Source organism: Canis lupus, chromosome 34, assembly GCF_011100685.1.
Source record: "Canis lupus familiaris isolate Mischka breed German Shepherd chromosome 34, alternate assembly UU_Cfam_GSD_1.0, whole genome shotgun sequence".
Lineage (NCBI taxonomy): Eukaryota > Metazoa > Chordata > Mammalia > Carnivora > Canidae > Canis > Canis lupus.
In genome coordinates, this window is record NC_049255.1 from 36,266,482 (window position 1) to 36,290,711 (window position 24,230).

At 41.8% G+C, this 24,230-nt stretch overlaps 1 protein-coding gene across 8 annotated transcripts in view; it reads right to left on the reverse strand.

Moving 5' to 3' along the window:
* Positions 1–24,230, reverse strand: part of PLD1 (phospholipase D1) — a 204,828-nt gene that overhangs the window by 100,529 nt on the left and 80,069 nt on the right. For all 8 annotated transcript variants that reach the window (XM_038583904.1, XM_038583901.1, XM_038583903.1 and 5 more), the window contains exons 4-10: positions 23,039–23,184; positions 22,725–22,830; positions 21,239–21,304; positions 13,870–13,928; positions 12,539–12,631; positions 2,190–2,342; positions 912–1,061 (exon numbers count right to left, since the gene is read on the reverse strand). In XM_038583904.1, the coding sequence (XP_038439832.1) occupies positions 912–1,061; positions 2,190–2,342; positions 12,539–12,631; positions 13,870–13,928; positions 21,239–21,304; positions 22,725–22,830; positions 23,039–23,184 (773 nt within the window). The remainder of the gene's footprint in view (positions 1–911; positions 1,062–2,189; positions 2,343–12,538; positions 12,632–13,869; positions 13,929–21,238; positions 21,305–22,724; positions 22,831–23,038; positions 23,185–24,230) is intronic.

The following is a 24,230-nucleotide window of genomic DNA, read 5'->3' on the forward strand; positions in this document are numbered from 1 at the left end:
AAAGAAAGAAAGAAAGAAAGAAAGAAAGAAAGAAAGAAAGAAAGAAAGAAAGAAAGAAAACATATCTTATGGCAAAGTAAAAGATGGAAGCCACTGCCTGAGTCTCTACAAAGCCATCAGTTTACTTTGTATAACCAAAGACCAAGGATTGCAAACACTATCATCCGTCTGGTATGCAGGAAGCCCAGTAAGTAGACAGAAGCAAGTAACCAGATTCTGCTGAGAGAACAACAAATTGGTCTCATCCTCACATGAGTCAGATACATGCTCTCATCCTGTTGAACTCACATCATTGTCCTTCTGAGACTGAAAACTGATCAGTTTCCAATCCATGGGTAGAAAAACATGCAAAGCATTTTATTTAAGAGGAATACCCGGCAAGTAAATTCTCGTTCTTAAAAAAATTATGGCTAATAATTTTTTTTAAAACAGATTTTATTTATTTATTCATGAGAGACACACACAGAGAGAGAGAGAGAGGGAGAGAGAGGCAGAGACACGGGCAGAGGGAGAAGCAGGCTCCATGCAGGGAGCCCAACGTGGGACTCGATTCCAAGATCCCAGGATCACGCCCTGAGCCGAAGGTAGATGTTCAACTACTGAGCCACCCAGGCGTCCCAATTATGGCTAATAACTTAAATACACATTCCATCATTAAAAATGTATGAAGTTAGCTTTTAAAATCAAACTTCAAAATCTAAAGCTAGTTATCTAAAGCTCACTGTAAAATCTTAAATACAAAAATCGGAAAATGAATCTCTGCTCAGGTAGTCTTATAAAGAAAGGCCCTTGTGAAGGGTAATGCATAATATGTCTCCACAGCTCCAAATACTGATTCCAGATAAATTTAGGCCCACTATAATATTAGATACTATGACTACCTCCACAGTCTTAGAGCAAAATGATCTTACCATTTAGCTAAAGTATTCTCTTGGACAGCGGCATATGACCCAAATCGGTGGTCTTTGAGAAAGTTGGTGCCATGTTTCTGGATGAATTCCTCTATAGCTCCTCCCCACCACCGAGCATGCCTATAGCTGTTGCATTTTAAAATAAGTGTCCTTCCAAGAAAAGCAAAATGTGGAAAAGAATGATCACTCCGTGTTCTGTCTCTTTCAAAAAATTTAACAATGAAACATGTGCCATTTTGTTTTTGTAGTACAGCAAGTATAGGTTGAAGACTTTAAGCAAAGAGCATCTTATTTATATCAAAAAAAGCAGACTTCTGAACATTTTGGGCAGGATTTTAAACTATACTGAATATGGCAAAAATACATTTTCAGGTTATTTACTCATTCACTCATGCTAACGTGCATAAAGGTACTTACTACGACTAGTACTATACGAGCTGTGAGGGGGATAATCTTAAACCTTCTAGTGTCAGAGAAGATCTGGAAGTTCAGCATCTCTTTACACACATACATGCACAGACACACACAAACCACACACCAATGTGTATTAGGGTGTGTGTGGGTGTATGTCAATGTGTGAAAGAAATATACATATATTTGTATACATAAGGCTAAACTTTGTAGAGCCAAATGTGTGTATATAGAGAAAAAGACATACATAGTCTTCCAGAAAGAAACATTTATCAACACACACACTTGCTAATAAAATCCATAGTAAATGGGCAGTTGAACATCCGTTCAAGATATTTTTCTTAAAATCAAAAAAAAAAAAAAAAAAAAAAAAAAAAAAAAAAAAAAAGATATTTTTCTTAAAATCTATGTGTAAAGAGAACTTTTGTAAACCAAATCACTGTTTATGTGTTTCTCTTAATTAAAGGATATCAATTTATAAAGTAAAATTTTATCTTTTAAAAATGTGAAACAATCACTCCTTAATTTGTTTGGTAAAATGGTATTACTGAGTAATTAATTTTGTTAATAGGCATACATTTTGTTAAAACAGGCATAAATCAACACATGGGATTGTTCATTCTGACTGTTGCACACTGGATATACTATAGTCAAAAAAAATATATACCTGATCTTAGCCAAAGGCTGAGAAGCGATATATACTTAAAAATATACAGAAAGAAAAGTCATTTCATTATTTTTGATTGAAGATGAGTTCTAAATAACAATTTTCTAATAGTTAAATTATTCTACTTCCTTCTTCACTTAAAGTTGGGAGAAAATCTTTGTTTTTGAGATAAATTGTGTCAAAATATTTGAAATTTCTACCTTGAAAGATTATCAATTCGGAGTCCATATTTTGTCTCAGTCTCCTTCTTCCCGACCTTAATTTTGAATTCTTTATCTACCAGCAGGACAAAGGCAATGGCACCACTGTCTGGTTTCATATAGAGTAAAAATGAATCTTTCACTATCAACCACCTGTAGGAAGGGAATAAATATTTTTAGAGTTGTATTGAATCACTGAAACAAAAAGAACAAATTATGTCAAGTTAAGTAAGCACTCTAGCAGACCATAGATATGATTTTATTTTTTACACAGGGGATTTGTTTTTTAAAAGTCGCTTTGCAACAACAACAACAAAAAACCTAATAAGTCTATTATGTTTTTCTAAGCACCAACCAATTCAAACTAATTCATTAGCTCTGTAAACACTAATGACATAACCTGGGAGGATGTCCCTGCTATGGGCAGGTAGCACTCGCATGTACAGCAGGAGCCTCAGCTGTTGGAAGAATGGAAATGCACTGGAAAAATGTCTGCTAAGATAAACCATTATAAAAGAGGCAAATAAGTCTCTCGAGAGATAAAAATCCTGCTTTCAAAACAACCCAGTAAGCATCTAAGACTACATATTCTGTTTTTTATTTCAAATTGTAGGTTTAAGGATTATTGATAAATGATGTGGTCTCTCAAAAGCATCTATGTATTCAACTCAATATATATTTAAGAGTCTCATAATGGAAAAATACAGTGATAAGCTGGGAGTTAGTATAGAGGTAGACAGAGCACAGAGGAGGGACGCCAGGGTGGCTCAGCAGTTGAGCGTCTGCCTCTGGCTCAGGGCGTGACCCCAGGGTGCTGGGATCGAGTCCCACATCGGGCTCCCTGCAGGGAGCCTGCTTGTCCCTCTGCCTGTGTCTCTGCCTCTCTGTCTCTCTCATGAATAAATAAATAAAATCTTAAAAAAAGGAAGAAAGAAAGAAACAGCACAGAGGTAAAAGAGACATGCTCTCCAAGGAGCTTATGAGGCTAGTGGGGCACAAAGAAGGTGCTAGAAACTGAAAAGGTGATGGGTCTAAGAGGGAGTCCTTAGTTCTGACTAGAGAAAGAGCTAGAAGCACTCTCCCAAACAGGTGGATCTGAGAGAGGCCAGAAAGATCCTATCAAATAAAGCCCAAAGCAGGGAGCCCGAGGCCTGCATCCCGCATGGAGGGAAGAGCTGGCAAAGGCACTGCGGTGTGGAAACAATTGCTGCATGTGTTGGGAGAAAGTCTGGTGTGGCCAGCGTCTCAGGGAGTATAGTAAGGAAAAACGGGCAAAAGCCACACTGCGGACAGTGTGAATGAAGGCCATGCTCAGGAGGCTGATTTCATAGCATGGGACCAGTTTCCTAAACTTGCTTTGCCATCAGAAGCTCTTGAGATGCTTGTTTAAAAAAAAAAAAAAATAGGGTAGCCCCGGTGGTGCAGCGGTTTAGTGCCACCTGCAGCCCAGGGCATGATCCTGGAGACCCGGGATCGAGTCCCACGGCAGGCTCCCTGCATGGAGCCTGCTTCTCCCTCTGCCTGTGTCTCTGCCTCTCTCTCTCTCTCTATCATAAATAAATAAATAAATCTTTTAAAAAATAATAGTTTCCCAGACCCCACAGCTGATTATTTTTATTTTATTTTATTGAAGTTTGATTTGCCAACATATAACACCAGGTGCTCATCCATCAAGTGCCCTCCTCAGAGCCAGTCACCCCATCCCCCTGCCCACCACCTCTTCCACAACCCTTTGTTTCCCAGAGGTAGAAGCCTCTCATGGTTTGTCTCCCTCTCTAATTTTTCCCACTCATTTTCCCTCCTTTCCCTTATGGTCTCTTTCACTATTTCTTATATTCTCCGTATGAGTGAAACCATATGATGAGTGTCCTTCCCCGACTGACTGACTTCACTCAGCATGATGTTTTTTAACAAAAACACCAGGATGGTTATTAAATTAGAGAATCCTCATGCCCCAGCAAGGGAGAGGATGAGACTATCACGGTAGCTGTGTTTTAGAAAGAAAGGTATGAATGATAAAGAGGGATATAGTGTGGCAGGCTCGCAAGCTACGGCAATAATACAGAACAACTCTTCTTATACTTTACTGTGAATAAAAGCCTTACATGGGTATCCTGTTAAAATGCAAAATCTGTGGCTAGTATCAGAAGGATAAGGAATAACTAGTGCTGGGGAGAATGTGGAGGAAAGGGAACCCTGGCCCACTGTTGGTGGGAACATAGATTGGTGCAGCCACCATGAGGAACAGTATGGAGGTTCCTCAAAAATATACAGATAGAAATACCAAATCATCCAGCGTTTCTACTTCTGGATACTTACCTGAAAGAAAAAAATAAAAACCTCACTAATTTGAAGAGATGTATGCATTCCTATGTTTATTGCAACATTACTTACAACAACTGAGATATGGAAGTAACTTATTGATGAATGGATAAGGAAAATGGTGGACTGGGATCCCTGGGTGGCGCAGCGGTTTGGCGCCTGCCTTTGGCCCAGGGCGCGATCCTGGAGACCCGGGATCAAATCCCACATTGGGCTCCCAATGCATGGAGCCTGCTTCTCCCTCTGCCTGTGTCTCTGCCTCTTTCTCTCTCTCTGTGACTATCATAAATAAATAAAAATTAAAAAATAATTTAAATTAAAAAAAAAAAGGAAAATGGTGGAGTATTACTCAGCCATTAAAAAAAGATCTTGCCATTTGCAACAACATGATGGACCTAGAGAGGGTATTATGCTAAGTGATATAAGTCAGACAGAGAAAAGCAAGTACCGTATGACTTCATATTTATGTGGCATCTAAAGACAAAAAAGCCAACCAACCAAACGAAACAAAACAGAAAGAGACTCATACATGTAGAGAACAAACTGCTGGTTACCAGAGCAGGGAGGAGTGGGAGGATGGGCAAAATAGGTGAAGGGGATTTAAGAGGTACAAACTTCCAGTTGTAAAATAAAGAAATCACAGGGATGCAAAGTATAGCATAGGGAGAACAGTCAATAATATTTTAATAACTTTGCATGGTGACAGGTGGTGAGCATTTTATAATGTACATGAATGCGGAGTCACAGTGTTATACACCTGACGCTAACATAACGTTGTATGCCAGCTATACGTCAGTGCAATATAATGGTAATAAAATAAATAATAAAAGTAAAGTGCAGATTCTGATTCAGTAGGTCTGGGGCAAGGCCCGACATTACGCGTTTCTAATAAGCTCAAGGGCAATGTCCATGCTAGGACGACATTTGAGCAGTAAGGATGTAGATGACGGGCATGACAAGGGCAGTGGGACAAGCGAAGGTATGGGATTGATTTAAAATGAACACAAATGGGGATGCCTGGGTGGCTCAGTGGTTGAGCATCTGCTTTTGGCCCAGGGCGTTGATCCTGGAGACCTGGGATCGAGTCCCACATCAGGCTCCCTGCATGGAGCCTGCTTCTCCCTCGGCCTGTGTCTCTGTCTCTGCCCCTGCCTCTTTCTCTGTGTCTCTCAGGAATAAATCAATAAAATCTTTAAAAATAATAAATAAAATGAACACAAATGGCAACGGTGCCATGCTGCATATAACACCATATAATCACATTTACTGGCAATTGTGTAGTGATCAATCAGTTCGTAACCGAATAAAATAACAAGGGGCATATCATATTCAATATCACACAAAGTAAAGCACATTCTAGAACAGGAAAGGAAAACAGTATGGAGGTTCAAAAATCTAAAGACAGAAATACTAAATGCTCCAGCATTTCTGTGAATACGTTCACAAGGTAAGGAATATGGTGAACGTAACATGGGAAGCCGGCACCTAAAAAAAAAACTCTATGATACGGTGTCACCAAAATTGCTAACCACATGGCAATTTAGGGGCTTCATAATTGGGGGTTTACTACAGACAAATCTATGTTGGTTTCCACCTAGTTTCTTTTCTTTTCTTTTAATGTTTTTTTTAAATTTTATTAATTTATTCATGAGAGAGAGAGAGGCAGACACAGGCAGAGGGAGAAGCAGGCTCCATGCAGGGAGCCCGACGTGGGACTCGATCCCAGGTCCCCAGGATCACACCCTGGGCCGAAGGTGGTGCTAAACCACTGAGCCACCCGGGCTGCCCTCCACCTAGTTTCATTTCATTCATTTGTCTTTCAATATATAGGCCAGCTCCTTTCTAATAAAAGGGGATGGGAAAAAAAAAAAGAAAGAAAGAAAAGGAAAAGGGATGGGATCGCTTTAGTTAGTTATGTCCTCACTAACAGTAAAGGCCATACATGTGATAACGGTGAACAAAGGGAGAAACAGTAAGGTTACAGAAAGCAAACACCTAACCACAACATCAACATAATTAGGGCGATGCCAAGCTTCCTGGTTTTTCTTACCCAACAAATACATTAAAGAAATCAAAAGGTGTCTCCCCCTAAAAAAATTAAATTCCAAAGGAAGTTTCCCATTTGGGACCCAACAGAAGGCACCTGAGAATAATGGGTAAGATTCTCAATAATTGTCAATAAGTGCAGGAATTACACATTTTGTAAGAATTCTCACGACGGCGCTCAAGGCGCAGGACGCCCAGGCCGGGGGTCGAGGCCCGGGTATGAGGCAGCCGCGGAGCTGCCCGTCGGCAGGAGTCAACCAAGGCCGAGGGCACAGCCGGACCGGTGCCTGCCCAGGCTCCTTCTCCCGGCCGGGCCCTGCTGCGCCCCCGTGCCCTCCGCAGCTGCCCGCTCATGAACCTGGGGCCTGCACGTGGAGCACACCGCACGCACCGGAGCCAGCTGTCCCCAGAGCTCCAGGTCAGGGGCCCGGTCCAGGGGCACCGGCTCCCGTGGCTGGCATTACACAGCACATCTCAGAGATGCTTCTAAGAGCAGAGGCTGGTGGCACAACCACCGGGACCAGGGCTGGAAAACATGTCCCTGGGACCAGGCCACAGGGACTATGGTGCAGGTACGCCTTACGCGGGGAGCCCCGGTGCAGGAGGCCTGCGATGTTGGCGGTGTCCTCCTGCAGAAGTGGGTGCTTTAGGGCAGCCTGGGGGCTCAGCAGTGTAGGGCCACCTTCAGCCCAGGGCGTGATCCTGGAGATCCAGGATCGAGTCCCACACTGGGCTTCCTGCATGGGGCCTGCTTCTCCCTCTGCCTGTCTCTCTCTCTCTCTCTCTGTCTCTCATGAATAAATAAATAAAATATTTTAAAAAAAAAGAAAAGAAATGGGTACTTTTCTCAATCTGCTCAGAGGCCAGGTGATCAACACCTTGTTCAGCAATGGCAAGGATACGGCTAGGGGTCCCGGCAAGCCGGAGCACCGGTCAGCACTGGGGGTACCCTAAGTGCCTCTTCCTCTGCCCCTCCGAGACGTGGTGCCTGCAAATACAGAAGAGCGTAGTAGTAACAGCTGCATTTTTTAAGTAGGCTCCATGCCCAACGTGGGGCTCGAACTCATGACCCTGAGATCAAGGCCCGAGCTGAGATCAAGGGTGGGACATTTAACTGACCGAGCCACCCAGACAGCTGGATTTTTGCAAAAGCTGAATGCAAAAAACAACTTGAGTTTTGATAATGAATTCCTCTTATTAGTCATCCAGACATCAGCATAAATGGACTCGTGGTGCTTTTCTATAAAGCTCTTCTTGATTATACCATTCCTGAAACTCCTCTGATTTCTTTCGTTTCTCTCTTTTGTCAACTTTTTTTTTTTCTTTAACAAGAGGCCACGCACCAAGAGAGGAACGGGTGACCAGTCTTCGGAGTCAGTGGCAGCTGCTCAGGGAGCAAAGCGCGTCCCTACGAGTCGCCCTCCCTGGGCCTCCCTGGGCTCCAGTTCCAGCTCTGCGTGAGCCCGGGGACACGGCTGGAGGGGGCTCCCCGCCTGGAATGAGCGACCCACTCATCCGTGCCTGTGAGAAATCGGGGCTGATGCACGTACATTGCTCAGCACTGTGCCTCGCGCCAGGAACAGGCCCTTTCACAGACATTCTTGCTCTCAGGCAGGTGAGGTTCTAGTGTGTTCTAACAAGCGCCTCCTGCCCGTGCCACTCCTTGCTCTGGCGCTGAAATGCAGACAGCCCCGGAGCCAGGCTTCTGGGCCTCACCCCTGCCCTTCTCTCTCCCCACCCACATCCAGCTGTCCTCACATCTGCCAAGGTGCTTCTTCTTCGGGCTTCTACGTCGGCTAGTCCTCTGCCTAGAAATTATTTTGTCCAGAGGCTCCCATGGGCCTTTCCTGCTCCTGCGTTCTCCGCCTAAACATTCCTGCGCAGGGAGGCCCCGACCCCACCCACCGCTCCCTTTAGCTTCCTGCCCTGACCTGGAACCATCTGTCTGCTTGTTCTTATTGTCTGTAGCATTCTGGGTATGGCTCAGAGTTCAGCAAAATAAATGCTACACTTATTTCTTAAAATCCATACATCTCCTTAGACGTTACTAGAGATGAGAAACTTCTCGTCCAGTCCACTACCAGATGCAGATATGCCGCATGAGCAGATGTTTTATTTTTTTATTATTATTATTATTTTTTAAGATTTCATTTATGTATCCATGAGAGACACACACAAAGAGAGAGAGGCAGAGACACAGGCAGAGGGAGAAGCAGGCTCCATGCAGGGAGCCGGATGCGGGACTCGACCCCGGGTCTCCAGGATCATACCCTGGACCGAAGGTGCGCTAAACCGCTGGGCCACCCAGGCTGCCCATGAGCAGATGTTTTAAATTGTGAGAAGAAATGTTTTCCGTGTTTGTCTTTTGTTTTTTATTTTTCTTTTTACTTGTCCTCAAGACCAGGTCACTGTGAGACGCACCGAAAGCTCAGTTGCCCCATTTGCGTGATCTCGGTGCATCGAGGTAGCAAGCATGAGAAAGCGATCCGGATGCTTGAGCACGGATACGAACACAAAAAAGAGCGAGTTACCACTGGGTCCTCCTTAAAAGCAACTCCTATTCGGATACCAATAGTTTCTGCCCTGAGGAAACTTCTAGACTAACGCAGCTTGCCACTTTCTCTGGTACTGCTACTTTGGAACGCACCCACGTAGCTCGGGAAATACTTCTTGATGGGGAACCAAGGCTTCAACCTTTGTGGAAAGATCCTCACGATTGTGAAACGACAACACGCTTCATTCCAGGGAGGATCGGATCTTTTTGGGTTGCCCTGGTAGAGGCTGGATTTAATCCGAAGCTTAAGGTGCGAGGGAGCTCGGTTGTTTTATTTATCCGAACATGGGGTTCGGATCCCCATGTCTGGGGATCCCTGGGTGGCGCAGCGGTTTAGGGCCTGCCTTCGGCCCAGAGTGTGACCCTGGAGACCCGGGATCGAGTCCCATATCGGGCTCCCCGCAGGGAGCCTGCTTCTCCCTCTGCCTGTGTCTCTGCCTCTCTCTGTCTCTCATGAATAAATAAATAAAATCTTTCTTCTTGTTGTTGTTAAATAAATAAAATCTTAAAAAAAAACAAAAACAAAACACGTCTGGCCCCGTCTTTGGCGGCTGCCCCTCGCAGGGAGCCTAACCTCCGGCTGCAGTCCTTTGACCCCGGGCCCAGGTCCCCTCTCCGGCCTCAAGGCCTTCCCGTCCCCCTGCCTTCCCTTTCCTTCAGAGCTGCGGCCTCCCCCACCTCCACTCCCTGTCGCTTCCCCGAGGGCAGGGGCCTTGCCTCCTTGTCACAGGCGCTGGAGCACAGCCGGCGACCCTAGGCCCCGGTCATCGCGCGGGGACCAGACCACGGCGGCCGTCGTTTAGGAGGAGGTCCCGGGCTGGGTTGGCCCCCAAGTCTGCTCTGAGACCAGGGTGTGAGTAAAGGAGGAGTGTTGGGGGGCGCAGAGGGAGGTCAGGAGCCCCGGCAGGGGGGCACGGGGAGGCGGAGCAGGGCGCGAGGCCTCAAGGACGCCTTGGTCTGCACGCATCCTACTGTGTGGGGCCGAGCCGGTGCAGAGCTGGTGGGGGCATCACCCCTGCCCCCCGGGGCTGGGCAAGACTCGCAGGTGCTGCCTTCCGAAAGCCTGGGCTGAGCCCAGCGGCCACCTTAACCAAAGCTGAAGTCAGGGCAGGAGACTCCGCACCAGGAGCCCGCTGAGCTCCAAGTTACAGCATTCTGTCTGAAGACATATTTTTTTTAAAGATTTTTTATTTATTCATGAAAGACACAGAGAGAGAGAGAGAGAGAAAGAGACAGAGACAGAGACCCAGGCAGAGGGAAAAGCAGGCTCCATGTAGGGAGCCCGAAGTGGGACTCGATCCCAGGACCCCAGGATCACGCCCTGGGCCCAAGGCAGGTCCTCAACCACCGAGCCACCCAGGGATCCTGAAGACAAATATTTTCTAGTGCATTACTTCCTTTTTTTTTTTTTAATTTTAGTAAAATTGTTTTACTGGAACTCAGAAATTTTCTATTTTCTCCAGTCTAATCTCTTGATCTTTTCCTTGTAATTTCTTCTATCCTTTGATTTTTTTCAATTTCATTTATTTATTCATGAGAGACACAGGCAGAGGGAGAAGCAGGCTCCCTGTGGGGGGCCCGATGTGGAACTCGATCCCAGGACCCCGGGACCATGCCCTGAGCCCAAGGCAGACGCTCAACCATTGAGCCACCCAGGCGCCCCTTCTACTATCCTTTTAAAATAGAGAAAATAAGAGCTTGACTTAATGGTATGATTTGCTGGTAGTGTGTCTTAAATATGTTTAAAGGTAAGTCTTAGTTTTAGAGTTTTGATGAATATATATATTTTTTAAGATTTTATTTTTATTTATGTAAGAGAGAGACAGAGACTAGTATATCCAGAACATTGTGATAAATGCTTTGAGGACACAAGAATCAGATGAGAACACTGGTCCACAGGAGTCTGGTTGGGTAGGACACAGGATATGAATTAAAGTTCTCTGTCTGGGGCACCTGGGTGGCTCAGCAGTTGAGCATCTGCCTTCAGCTCAGGTTGTGATCCTAGGGTCCTGGGATCGAGTCCCGCATCGGGCTCCCTGCAGGGAGCCTGCTTCTCCCTCTACCTGTGTCTTTGCCTCCCTCTCTGTGTGTCTCTCATGAATAAATAAATAAAATCTTTTTTTAAAAAATAATGTTCTCTGTCTATATCACACATCAGAATATACATCCTTACAAATGTTAAGTCTAAAATCATGATCCCTGAAATCTGACCAATTCTTCTTTTATCTTTTAGTTTATTTTTTTAAGTGTAGAGTTCAGTGGTTTTTAGGATATTCCTAAAGCTGTGCACCATCACCACTCATACCTAATTTCAGAATGTTGTCACCACCCAGAAGAAACCCCATGTCCATTTAGCAGAAACTCTCATTCTCCTTTCCTCCCAGCCCCTGGAGACCACTCATCTACTCTGTCTCTATCGATTTGTCTATTCCTGGACATTTCATACAAATGAAATCTTATAAAATGTGGCCTTTTGTGTCTGGCTTTTTTTTTTTTTCACTTAGCATGTTTTGGAGATTCATTCAGGAAATAGGAATTAGTATTTCAATTTTTTTTGTTTGTTTTCATTAAAAATTTCTGAACATTGTATTCACATACTGTAAAACTCACCTTTTAAAGGTGTATAATTCAGTGGTTTGCAATATATTTAAAACGTTGTACAACCAGATATCTCCATCGACCCAGAAGGAAACCCCATTCCCATTAATCTCCATTCCTTTTATGGCCAAATAATATTCCACTGTACACATATACCACATTTTGTTTAACCGTTCATCAAATCATGGACATTCAGGAGGTTCATACTTTTTGGCTATTTGAACAATGCTGCTGGTGAAAGCATCTTCCACCAATTGTGATGCAGACATATTTTTTCAATTCTTTGGGGTAAATACTTAGAGTTACCATATGCCCGGTAAACCCACTTCCTATGTTTAACATTTTGAGGAACTGCTGTGCCATTTTCTAGAGTGGCTGCACCATTTTACATTTCTACCAACAATCTAGGAGTGTTCCAATTTCTCTACATCCTTATTAACACTTGTTATTGTGTCTTTTCATGACAGCCATCCTAGTGGCTGGGAAGTTGGACCCCGCTGTGGTTTTGATTTGCATTCCCTGAATGCCTAGTGATACTGAGACATCTATCTGTGCTTATTGGTCATCTGTATAAGTTCTTCGGCTGACCAGTTTTTAAGTTTATTTTATTTTTACTTATAAAATAAATTTTGCACACTCTGCCTACAAGCCCTGGTTTGAGTTAGAATATTTAAATGGATGCTGAAACCTGGGACTTAAGATAATTTAAAATTTGTTCTGCTGTAACTTTCAAAGGATATATAATGGATTTGTAATCAAAAACCAGCATGTGAAAATTCCCCAAACATCCAGTTTATTAAAACAAACACACAAAATGGCAAAGTCCTACCTTTTGGACCAGCGGTAGCAGGCTCTTCCCTGACCACAGCAATTCAAGCCTGGTATCCTGTGTCCCCCGGATCTTTTCATTATCATACCTTCTCTAAAAGAGACATCAAGTTAACCCAGCATCTTCAGATTTCCAATTCACGCTTAGCTGATACAGCCTCACCATTTGGACTAAATAAACGGTTTCCTTCTCACATCACTTCTTCTCCTTCCTTTTTCACTCTCAAATAGCTCAATATGGAATTCACTAGGCTGGATACCCTAGCTGCTGATCTCTAAAAGCAACTGGTCAGCAATATTCTCTTGTACACAGTGCGGGACCTTAGGCATTCTGGCTTCTGGCTCCAAATGCTGAGCGTACCCTTTAGTCATTGGGACAAGCTGAAAAAGACCCCAGACATCACCAAAGGCCTGCCCAGGGATGGTTCAGCTGCTGTCGAGACCTTTGGAGGTACCTGCCCAAAGGTTCCCAAATACTCATCCTTTTACCTACAGTTCTAGGACTGAGTCATACCAAAGGAACAAGGCACATCTATTAGAGCTTTGGAAAGAGAAATATCTTACTTTTGAGGGATATGACAAGAAACAACAACACGAATGGCTTAACCAAAGAAAAAAATTAAAACTACTACTAATAATGTTCTTAACTAAAGCTCTTGATAACATCAAGCTCTCGTATTATTGAAGGAAAAATAATCATTAAGTAAATTTCAATCTTGTTACCTAGCATAAATTTTACACACTATTTTTTAATCATGAAAATGAGTGATAAATAGCTAACTTTTGTAAGTTATTTAAAGAAGGGACTTGATACATTTGATTTTTTTAAATTGAGGTATAATTGACATATAACATTATACCAGTGTCAGGTGCACAACACATTAATTTGGCATTTTTATATATTGCAAAATATCACCCCAATAAGTCTAGTGAACATCCACCTCCATACATAGTTAAAATTTTTTATTGTGATAAGAACCTTTAAGATGGGTTCTCTTAGCAACTTTCAAATATACAACACGTTTATGTCTAATGCTTTCTCCCACATATCATATTTGCTACCTGTATTAAACATTCCTAATGTTGGGTGAAGGGAAATCTGTGCTGTAAGGCCCTAAGGAGGAGGATGGAGCAGTTGCTACCCTTGTTCAATAATAGCAAGGTACCACTCTGTATAAATAGACTCTCTGAGTGGCTCTGACTCTGTCGGGAAGAAAATAAGCTAGTAGCAGGCAAGTCAGGTAAGCTCTGTCACCATGGCAGGATGGTCAATCAAATGGTAATACTTATCAGCTTTCACAATTCTCTTTAAGATGTAACCCTGGAACTTACATGCCCTTTGGTCCCAAATCATGGATGAAAGACAGCTGGCTTATATCAAGGAACTCTGTCTGAAAAGAGGCCAAAAATCCATACTTTAGGAAAGCAGAAAGAAAAAAAGATAAACTTTTGCATTTGAAAACAATATCCATCAGATACTGCTACATTAAACACATCTGGGGAACTCCACAAATTGGAACAATGGCATTGCCCTGAAAGAACGGATTCAAAGTGTATGCAGAATTAAAACACAACCAGGAAAGTGATGTGTGCTCTCAAATATACAGACAGGATGCTCAAGAAAGTTGCCAAGGGGATTTTATTCCCAAAATTCTCCTGTGTTTTTGTTGTTGGGGAAAGGGGATTGTATGGCATAGTGTGCATACAAATAACAGTGGTTATATGAAGGCAGTGATGTGGGTGCCAAGTTCTGGAAGGTGGAGTAGACTTGGCATGGGGAAATGGGAGATGGAGGTGGAGATGGGACATGGAAGGTGTAAAAAAGGTCATTGGGTGTACAGTTGGGCTATAGTGAGCAAGATGAAGAGAGTAATGTACAATTAAATGGAGAGTGGATTGAAGGGAGTTTGAGGAGATCTTTGAATATGGAGAATACCAGAATGTTTAAACACAAATGAGATAAAATAAGGGGTTCCTGGGAGGCTCAGTTCGTTGAGCATCTGACTCAGGTCATGATCTCAGGGTTGTAAGATAGAGCCCTGTGTCAGGCTCCACGTTCAGTGGGGAGTCTGCTTGAGATCCTCTCGCCCCCTCTCCCCTACCCCTCCCCTACCCCACACTCATGCTCTTTAGAAAAAAACAATAATAATTTTGCATAACAATAATATAAAAATAATTTTGTTTTTAGCAAGGAGAAAAGGAAGAGATTTTTCAGGCCCACCTTTACCATATAAATTATGGGAAGATGATGACAACATCAATAGCTAACATTTACTGATTGCTTAATATCTATCTGTTGGCTCTATACTAAGCATTTTTCATTCATTATCTCAAATTTCTCTGCAAGAAGTGCTATTTTCCCCCTTGTACAGAAGGGAAAACTGAGCAGGGATAGGCAAACTTTCTCTACAAAGAGTCGGACATAAAAATTTTAGGCTTTGTACTTCATATGCTCTAACTACTGTAGCATAAAAGCAGCCATGGACAACACATAAATGAATAAGCATGGCTGCATGCCATTAAAACTTAATTTATGCTTATTAAAATACAAATTTACTATGCTTTTTATGTCATGAAGTATTCTTTTTAGAATTTTCTTCAAACATTAAAGAATGTAAAAACTATTCTTAGCTCATGGACCACACAGAAACAGGCAGTAGGCTCAATCCGGTCCATGGGCCATAGTTTCCAAACCCCTGGTGTAGAGAAGTTAAATAAATTGTCCACAATAGAGGTGTCTGGGTGGCAGAGTCAGTTAAGTTTCCAACTCTTGGTTTCTGCTTAGGTGGTGATCTCAGAGTCATGAGATTCAGCCCCAAGTCAGGCTCCACATTCAGCGTGGAGACCACTTAAGGCTCTCTCTCCCTTTCCCTCTGCTGCCACACCTTCACATGAATGCTCACGCTCTCTAAAATAAATAAATCTGTTTTAAAAAAGTGTCCAGGATAATATAATTAGCAAGGGATAGAGTCAAAATTAGGTCATACCAGACAGTATCCTTAAGACAAAGCTGCAAAAGTAGTAAATCATTCACCATGAGTGATAAATGAAAATGTGAAAGCAGAGGGGAAAACCAATGGACATTATGTAGTTCTCAGCATATATACAAGTTTTACATCCTGTATTCCTTGAAACAGCTAGAGTCGGACATTACAGAATTTTCCCTAATTACAATTGAATTACAATGCTCCCCAATTAGAGAATTTTCTCTAAAGTCGCCAGAGTAGGCCCAGATCTACCAACGGTTGTACGTCATGTCAATAGCAGCATTAACAGAAAATTCAAATTCAAAAACATATGCTCCTGACACCAGGAAGCAGAGGGGAGACCAGACATGGAAAACATTCCCTATCAACAAAGATCTGTGGGAAGAACCACAACAATTCCATGTCAAAGTAGGTATAGAGGGAAGGTGGCCACTTCCCAACTGATGTGATACCTCAGAAGAAATGGCATTTGATTTAGGCTTCTACGTGGGATTAATAAAATGAAACATAAGGCTTTCCTTAAAGTTTTGTATATGCGATTGAAAGTAATCTAATATTAACCTTGTAAGCAAAATAACGACAAATCTCTCACTACTGTCAGTCCTTACCCAATTAAATGCTTCCATTTCTCAGGCTTATTTGAGGCAGAATTTAAAATTCAGAAAGACTGAAAAACCCCGAATTGAACATATCCTCACATCCAATTTTTTATAAAGATTTTATAAAGTCTTTAGGTTTCATTTCTCATATAAAACGTTGTCATTCAGTACCATTTTTTAAAAAATCTGATTTAGGGAAATGCTTCTCATTGGAAAAATATAGTAATGCGTAAATTATTAGAAGTGATACTGTAGACTTTGAGGATAGAATCAATCCAAAATGTTTTAAAACCCTAAGCCACAACTTATTTTATCTCTAGGGAACAGTGAGAAAATGTCAATCCTAGTTTACACTGGAAGAAACTACTACAGTGGTATAACTAATTTATATGCAAAGCTACAGAAGAGTTAAATGGACAAACAAGAAAGGAAAAAGCAAAAATCAAGGAAACCATTTATCTAATACCTGGATAGTTTCTTATTCATATAGCTCCTATCATTGAGTTGTCAACAGAAGTATTCTTTGAAATAATTCAGAAATCATAACTTTAGAATATCATAATAAAATTGCAATGTGTAAAGAATTTCATCTAAATAAAACAAATGCATATTGGCAATGCAGAAAATTTAAAGTTGTGCACCAATATAAAACTTAAAATGATCCTAATCACTTCAGTGTGACTGGGGGAGAGATTTCAAGAAACAACTACCCTATTATAGGCCAAAAAAGAAAAAATCTCAGGCACTTTATGTTCTAATACAGATTTATCAGATTAAAAGTAAATGCAGCAAGGTCAACTTAGAAGCAAACCCAAATAACACAATGTGAAATTTAACAAAGATTGTGTTGCCCATACTTCTCAGTGCATCTTTAGTGATAACAATTCCACTCTGTATTTGCACAGGTGAATCTCAAGAACATGAATTTACTGATCAATGTAACTGGACAATATTCCACAGGGCTTACTATCTCTTTAATAATGTATTAATCAACATTTTTAAAAAGATTTTATTTATTCATGAGAGACACAAAGAAAGACAGAGAGAGGCAGAAGGAGAAGCAGGCTTCATGCAGGAAGCCTGATATGGGACTGGATCCCGGGACCCCAAGATCACACCCTGAGCCAAAGGCAGATGCTCAACCACTGAGGCACCCAGGCATTCCAAAAAAATTTTTTAAGACTATTTATGTATTTATTCATGAGAGACACACACGGGGCGGGGGGAGGGGGCAGAAACACAGGCAGCGGGAGAAGCAGGCTCCATGCAGGGAGCCCGACGTGGGACTCAATCCTGGGTCTCCAGGATCACACCCTGGGCTGAAAGCAGCGCTAAACCACTGAGCCACCTGGGCTGCCCGAAAATATTTTTTTTTTTCAAAGGAACTTGTGAAAAATATAATTAAATGCTAGGGAAACAGGGAAGTAAAGGCTCCAATGAAAAAGGAATAAGCCATTAGCCCAAGGGGTAAAAACAAACCCAGGAAATTACCTGGCAATCATGTATATACACTGTTCCTCTACCTTATGTTTGCACTGGAAGGAAAGGGGCTGTTCAGAGGCCCCCCTTTATGCCTGAGGTAGCAAAAATTCAAGCAAGAGCCCAAGTGGGAAATTCTCAGAAGCGAGGGAGACAAGAGCATTGGGTCGGGCAGTCCCCTTGTGGTGAGAATGGGAGGTAGGCTCACCTATTCCAGGAAAGCCTGCCTTCCAGGTCAGACAGTGAACACAGCCCCATTGAAAAGAGAAGAGATCTCATCTGTGGAGGAAACGGAGAGGCTGGACTCTCCCAACCCTTAGGACTCAATCATGAGAAAAACAAGACTTCCCTTACTTTGCAGATGCAGCTGTTACAGTACAGCCTCTCTTGGCTGACATGGAAATACCGTATACATCTTTATTCCTCTTTAACCACTCTTCCCCCCAAACTAAATTCACTCACCTTACAACACAAGGGAGTTGTAAACTCAGTGTTATTAATCTGTGGGGTGTTTATCTTCAGATTCCTTACTTCCAAGAGGGTGATTAGCTTGAAATTACCCTCTAGGAGGTAAGGAATCTGAGTTACGACAGTCAAATGATTAGAAATATCATCCTATCAACCTAGGACACTTCTCTTGGAAATTACACGTTTTGTTCTATTTCTAGATTTTAATCTTCAGCTAGAAAAAAAGTACAAAAAAAAAAAAAAGTACATTTACTGTTCCTGATGACTCTTCCTTTAAATTCCCTGCAAGCTAAGCATTTTCCTGTTACTAATTAAAATGCCAAATAAAATAAAATAAAATAAAATAAAATAAAATGAAATGAAATAAAATGCCAAGCTATGGCGCCTGGATGGCTCAGTCAGTTAAGCATCTGTCTTAGGCTCAGGTCATGATCCCAGGATCCTGGGATCGAGCCTCACATTGGGTTCCCTGCTCATTGGGGAGTCTGCTTCTTCCTCTTCCTCTGCCCCTTCCCCCTCCTCATGCTCTCCCTCTCTCTTCCAAATAAATGAAAATAAAAATAAAACAAAATACCCAGCTAGTGGGTTCAGTAATAGAGCTAGCACTAATGCAATTTAGAATATAAAAGGAATCCTATCTGAGACCTTGTATGTTACAACTGAGTAAACACATTCCTGTTTTAAAACCTATTTATGCCTTGAGGAGAATGCAAAGACATTTACCCCTATTTTACAACTGAGTAAAGAAAACAGGATAAATTACCAATCATCTCTGAGGCAATTATCTGACGTTAAACCCACTAAAACATAAGATACTGTGTTCTTCAAAACCTCAAGGAAGAAAAAAGGAATTAAAGAAGTCATTCTGAAGAAAAGAATTCCTGATCTGAATATTAACCTAACCAGTGACCATTTGAAAATAAAATCTGCTCATGTCTGGTTTCATCAAAATTTTATAGAAATTAGAGACATGATCCTATCTGAGCCCTTGACCTACGATTCATGCTCTTCAACCTAAAGACCCAAATTAATTTCTAATAGGCTTGTTTTACACTTATAAAAATATAAATTAATTATATGTAATTGTATAAAAATAACTTTTAATATGACTTTATAGACAAGAGTTTTAATATTTCTCATAATTATCAAAGGACACACAATGATGCCAATCTAATTTCACAAATATGAGGCAAAAGCCTGTAAATCTAATCTCCAGCTCAGATTACATTATGTGAAAGTTCAATAATGTTAGAAAATTAAGACAGATCAAATTGTGTCTTATGTCTGAATCACTCTGGAGAATTCTGTCCTTGGGGGTAAATAAGTAGCCACCAAAAATGTGGAGTAACATAGATTTGGTCAGCTGTAACCAGGTCTTTCCTCCCAAAGGAAAAGTTTAGAAGACATTCTGGAATTTCTGGATCTTCTGAGGCTCAACTTTGGAAAGATTTTTATGACTAGAAAATTAAAATGAACATTTTAGAAACTGTACACTTTCTTTAATCAACATCAGAATCCAAAATGCAGTGGATTTTGCATTGCTTTCTATATGTAGAAAGACTCAGCAATTACTATTCTAAAGCCAAAGAATAGTACCAGTGAAGTCACAGGCAGGCCATAGAGAGAAACACACAGAAAATCTTTGCATCCTAGTACTAGTACACATTTAAATAATTCTTTATTAAAGAAAACATCATATTTGACTTTCGGAGAACAGGAAGCAGAGTTTTTAGCAGTAGCAACAGTAGCTTTAGAATTGTAAATAATAGCAGTATTATCCTTACTCGTGACACTCTCAAGATGCACATTCCTGAGTCCTAGAGAAGAGAAGAAATCCCTGCCATCATCCTTCTCCTGAGATCCTCTGGTTGGACCCAAGTTGCTGGTTTCCCTGGGAAAACTCTTCCAGGATCATGAACCACATACACTCCTTCAAGTCCATCAAATATAACACCACAAACTGCTGCGGAAGGTGGGCCATGGACTGGGTACTGGATCATTTGTGTGTGGTGACCAGGGGGCCAGAGGACCAGCTGGGAGCTTGCCCAGCCTCCAGATAACACCCTGGCAGGCAGCAAGAAGGCTGGCTGGCTTGCTTCCTTCCTTCCTTCCAGATTTATGTCTTTGAGAGAGAGAACGTGCACATGCTGCATGCCGAAGGAACAGCGGGAAAGGGGAGGGACGGGGAGAGAATCTCAAGCCGACCCTGCACTGAGTGTGGAGCCCCGTGTGGGGCTCAATCACAGGACTCTGAGATCATGACATGGACAGAAACCAATAGTCAGATGCTGAACCGACTGAGCCGCCCAGGTGCCCTTACCCTGTCCCTGTTTAAGTATTTACATAATGCCATTCTCTAAACGAGAGGCCGCATCTAGTAGGCCATGACTGCCTACTCTTAACTTCTGCACATAAACCATATACATACGCTCAATCCCATGGCAGTACGGTTTACACATCCACAGATGCGAAAATACAATAATCCAGCACATTCTCAGTTACCTGGACCTTTGGATAAGTGAAGGTTAAGCCTTCAAAGACACCCCTTCAAGACCTCTAAGAGGACTGAGGTTATTGTGTTCTGAGAACTTCTGTCAAGGCCCACTCCCTCCTGCTTGCCAGCTCTGTGCCTCCCAGCTGCCTCTAAGCCCCACCACCTCTTTTCTCTTATTTTGAGAGTTTTTTCTCTCCCTAGCTTTTCCCATGCTTCTCACTTTCACATGAAAAGACAGGCCTTTTATAAGCATCACGGGCCGATCAGATGGCCAACCAGGCAGCACGCTCTGTTTAAGTTGCATATTCAACTCTGCTCAGCTGTTTTCATCACTTACTACTCAAGGGTTTTTTCTTCAGGGTTAGAAATGCTTTCAGGCATTATTCTGGAAGCCTGAGGAGAAAAGGACGTTGATTTCTAGATAATCTAACCTGGGGCAATGTTTCAAGTTCATTTGAATCTACTGCGCTAGACACATTAATTTCTATTTGGCATTTTTGAAATAACATTACCATGAACTAAATTATTGCTCTCAAATCAATTTTGCATTCAGATCATTAATTTTAACTTAAGGAATACGCAGGACTGGATTCAAGCACTTGTGTTAATAAAATGACCCAATATTTAGCTGATTTTATAAGGTATTTCAAAATAAGTCACTGAACAGTACTTACTGTCGCGTGGTAGTTTCTATACATGGGCATTTTTAGTAACTTTGTCAAATAATCTTCCAGTTGTTTCTGTAACACAAATATATTAGATGAGAGATAACAGTGACAGAGATGTGATCACTATCTCACCTTAACTTATGCAAACTTATTCAATTATTTATTCATATTATCACTGAATAGCATTAAGGAGTTATTTCCATAGTTCCCCTGGACCATCATTCAAATTGTTTCTTGTTACTTAGCATTTCACATGCTTATGTCTTTTATAACTGGCTGACAAGACCTAAGCTGTATATTCTTTTATCCTCCATAGTTTTTTTTTTTAAGATTTTATTTATTTATTTATTCATGAGACACACACAGAGAAAGAGAGGTAGAGACACAGACAGAGGGAGAAGAAGGCTCCATGCAGGGAGCCTGACGTGCGACTCGATCCCAGGACCCCGGGGTCACGCCCTGGGCTAAAGGCAGCGCTAAACTCCTGAGCCACCCAGGGATCCCCTATCTTCCATAGTTTCTAACACAGGACTTGTCCCACGGTGGACGGTCTTAAGGCATTTGTTGATTTCATAAAAAACCTGAATTTCCTGAATTCTAACACTGAATTTACTGGTAGCTCTATTATAGGTTTTTTTAAACCGCTGTTCATGGGGAAAAAAGGAAGAGATTAAAAAGAAGTTGTACCCTGATTTCAAACATGTTTAAATGTGGGAGGGCAACGTCAATCATGTCGACTATGATCACGAGTGGAAGCACTAAATGTTAAAAGTCACGGCTTCTCATTTTCAACTGCATTCATATAAGTGCCCAAAGAAACCCCAAACTGTAGAGTTTTATAGATCCAGGTATCTTGGAAAATACTTATTCTAGATCCCTAAAAAAGATTTTAAACAAGATGACAACTATACAAAGGCAAAATCAAATATCGCTTTCAGAACATAAAAGTTTAGAAAACAGAACTGACATTTACTTGTTAATTTTCTAGTAAAAAACAATCTCCTACGCTGTGTGCCACCATCCCACTGAGGTGGAACACCTGCTCCTGGGGCTTCTGTCCTACTCCTCTCTGGCCCTAACGGCCCCACCTATCGTTAGGGAATGAGACCTCACATATATTTAGGACAAGCTACTACAAAGTCTCGAGCAAACATTTGGAAATATATGCTTTTAAACAGTAGATCTCAAAACCCTCAATGATGAGCTCAATCTTGACTCACAATGAGCCCAAAGAGACTCTTGGTGGGAGGACAGCTTCTTCAGAGAACACTCCCCCCTCTTCTGGGAAATACAACCTCCCTCCCCAGGTCAGATTGGCTTGGGGAAGAAGTGCTGCCTAACAAGTTCCAGGGAAACCAAACCAGCCCGGGGGAGGGCGGGTAGGATCACGAGGTGATAAAAGTTGCAGCTAGGCCCCCCCACCCTTCAGGAACCACCATGTTTCTACAGCACTGCAAAATATTCGGAACAGCAGAAGACCGGAAAGACGTACCCTTCTACCAAAGAATTGTTCTTCTCTGATCATGTTTTCAGATGAACGGGGCAAACTTGGCATCTCTCGAGGCTCTTCTTTGACATTCTGTCTTCTAAAAGTGTGTCTAAAACACACATGCAATGAAAACATCAGATTGTTCTTTGAATAATATTCTTCTACTATCTTTCATAAAATGGTTTATTTTTAGAAAAGACTATTTAATAGAAAATATCCACTGACGATGGACAAGTTAACCCATAATATCGATAAAATACTCTTTCCACCCAACTTGTATACTGGGATAACCTTGTAATTAATTCCGCAACAGTTACCTTCTGGTAGGAATGGGGATTCGGATAAAAGCTTTGTACTTGAGCAGCTCTCTGTGAAATTCTTGAAAGTGTTTGAACTTCCTCTTAACTTGCCACTTAAATTCCCCATGTGTTAGTTCAATAGTGTAAAGATTGATACTCGGTACCTGCAGTGATCAATAAAAATGATATTTTAGATAACAAAAATTCTAAAATCTTTCGATGAATAATAGCCTAAATTAATAAATAACATGGAAGTACCCTTAAATCCAGCACACATATTTTGGGTTAAGTACTTAGGCAAGATGTTTTCTAAAACAACTGATTACAGAAATAACATTCCCTTAAAATGTTCACTTTATAATATATATAAGACAAACTCTGAACCACACCAAAGACAAACTCCCACAAGTTATATTGCTCCAAATACACACACACACACAGCCCTAAAACAAGAAACCAGGTAAGGTAGACAATGAGTGAAAACCCTGATTAGTCATCAGCAGTAATTTTGCTTGTCTAAAAGTATAAGCTGTGAATAGACAACTTGGAGAGGGTGAGAAGAAAGCTAGGAAATGGATTCTAGGAACATGACAGGATCTCGGTCCACTTCTTGCCCTTCCCAAATGACATGAATGCCTTCTCCTCCTAAAACATACTCCAAGGTCTCTCCTTGTCCACAACATCTCCCTGCCCTGAAGCGTCACCACCAGTGACCAGCAAGGGACAGGACAATTAGAGGGAAAGAAGCAGAAGATTTTCCTACACACAAAATACTTTTCCCAATTACTCAACTAAAATCAATTCCCATTTAAAATTTTAAAAATACTTCTTATTAAAATGCAAATATACTGACTAGGGAATTATTTCAATCCGAAAAACCAACAGACCCGGGGGATAGTTTTGATATAGTACAAAGTGTTAGGAGACTGAGGGATGCTCATAAAGCAGAGGAGCTCTGGAAGGAAAGTCCATGAGTTGTGGGGCGTGGAGATAAGGGGATGGGCAGGGCAGTGGGCGCTGTGGGTGGACCACCTAGAGGATCCTGGCCCCTGCTGGGAGATTTAGGCACCACAGGTGCTGGAGGCAGGGGAAAGTAAATGTCTCCTTCCCTCTAGTTGATTCAGCTCTGCTGCCAGCAACCCCATGTGAGATTCCTGGCCCACTGTCATTCACTACTGATGTTTGACATACTTTGCAGACCTCCAAAGTA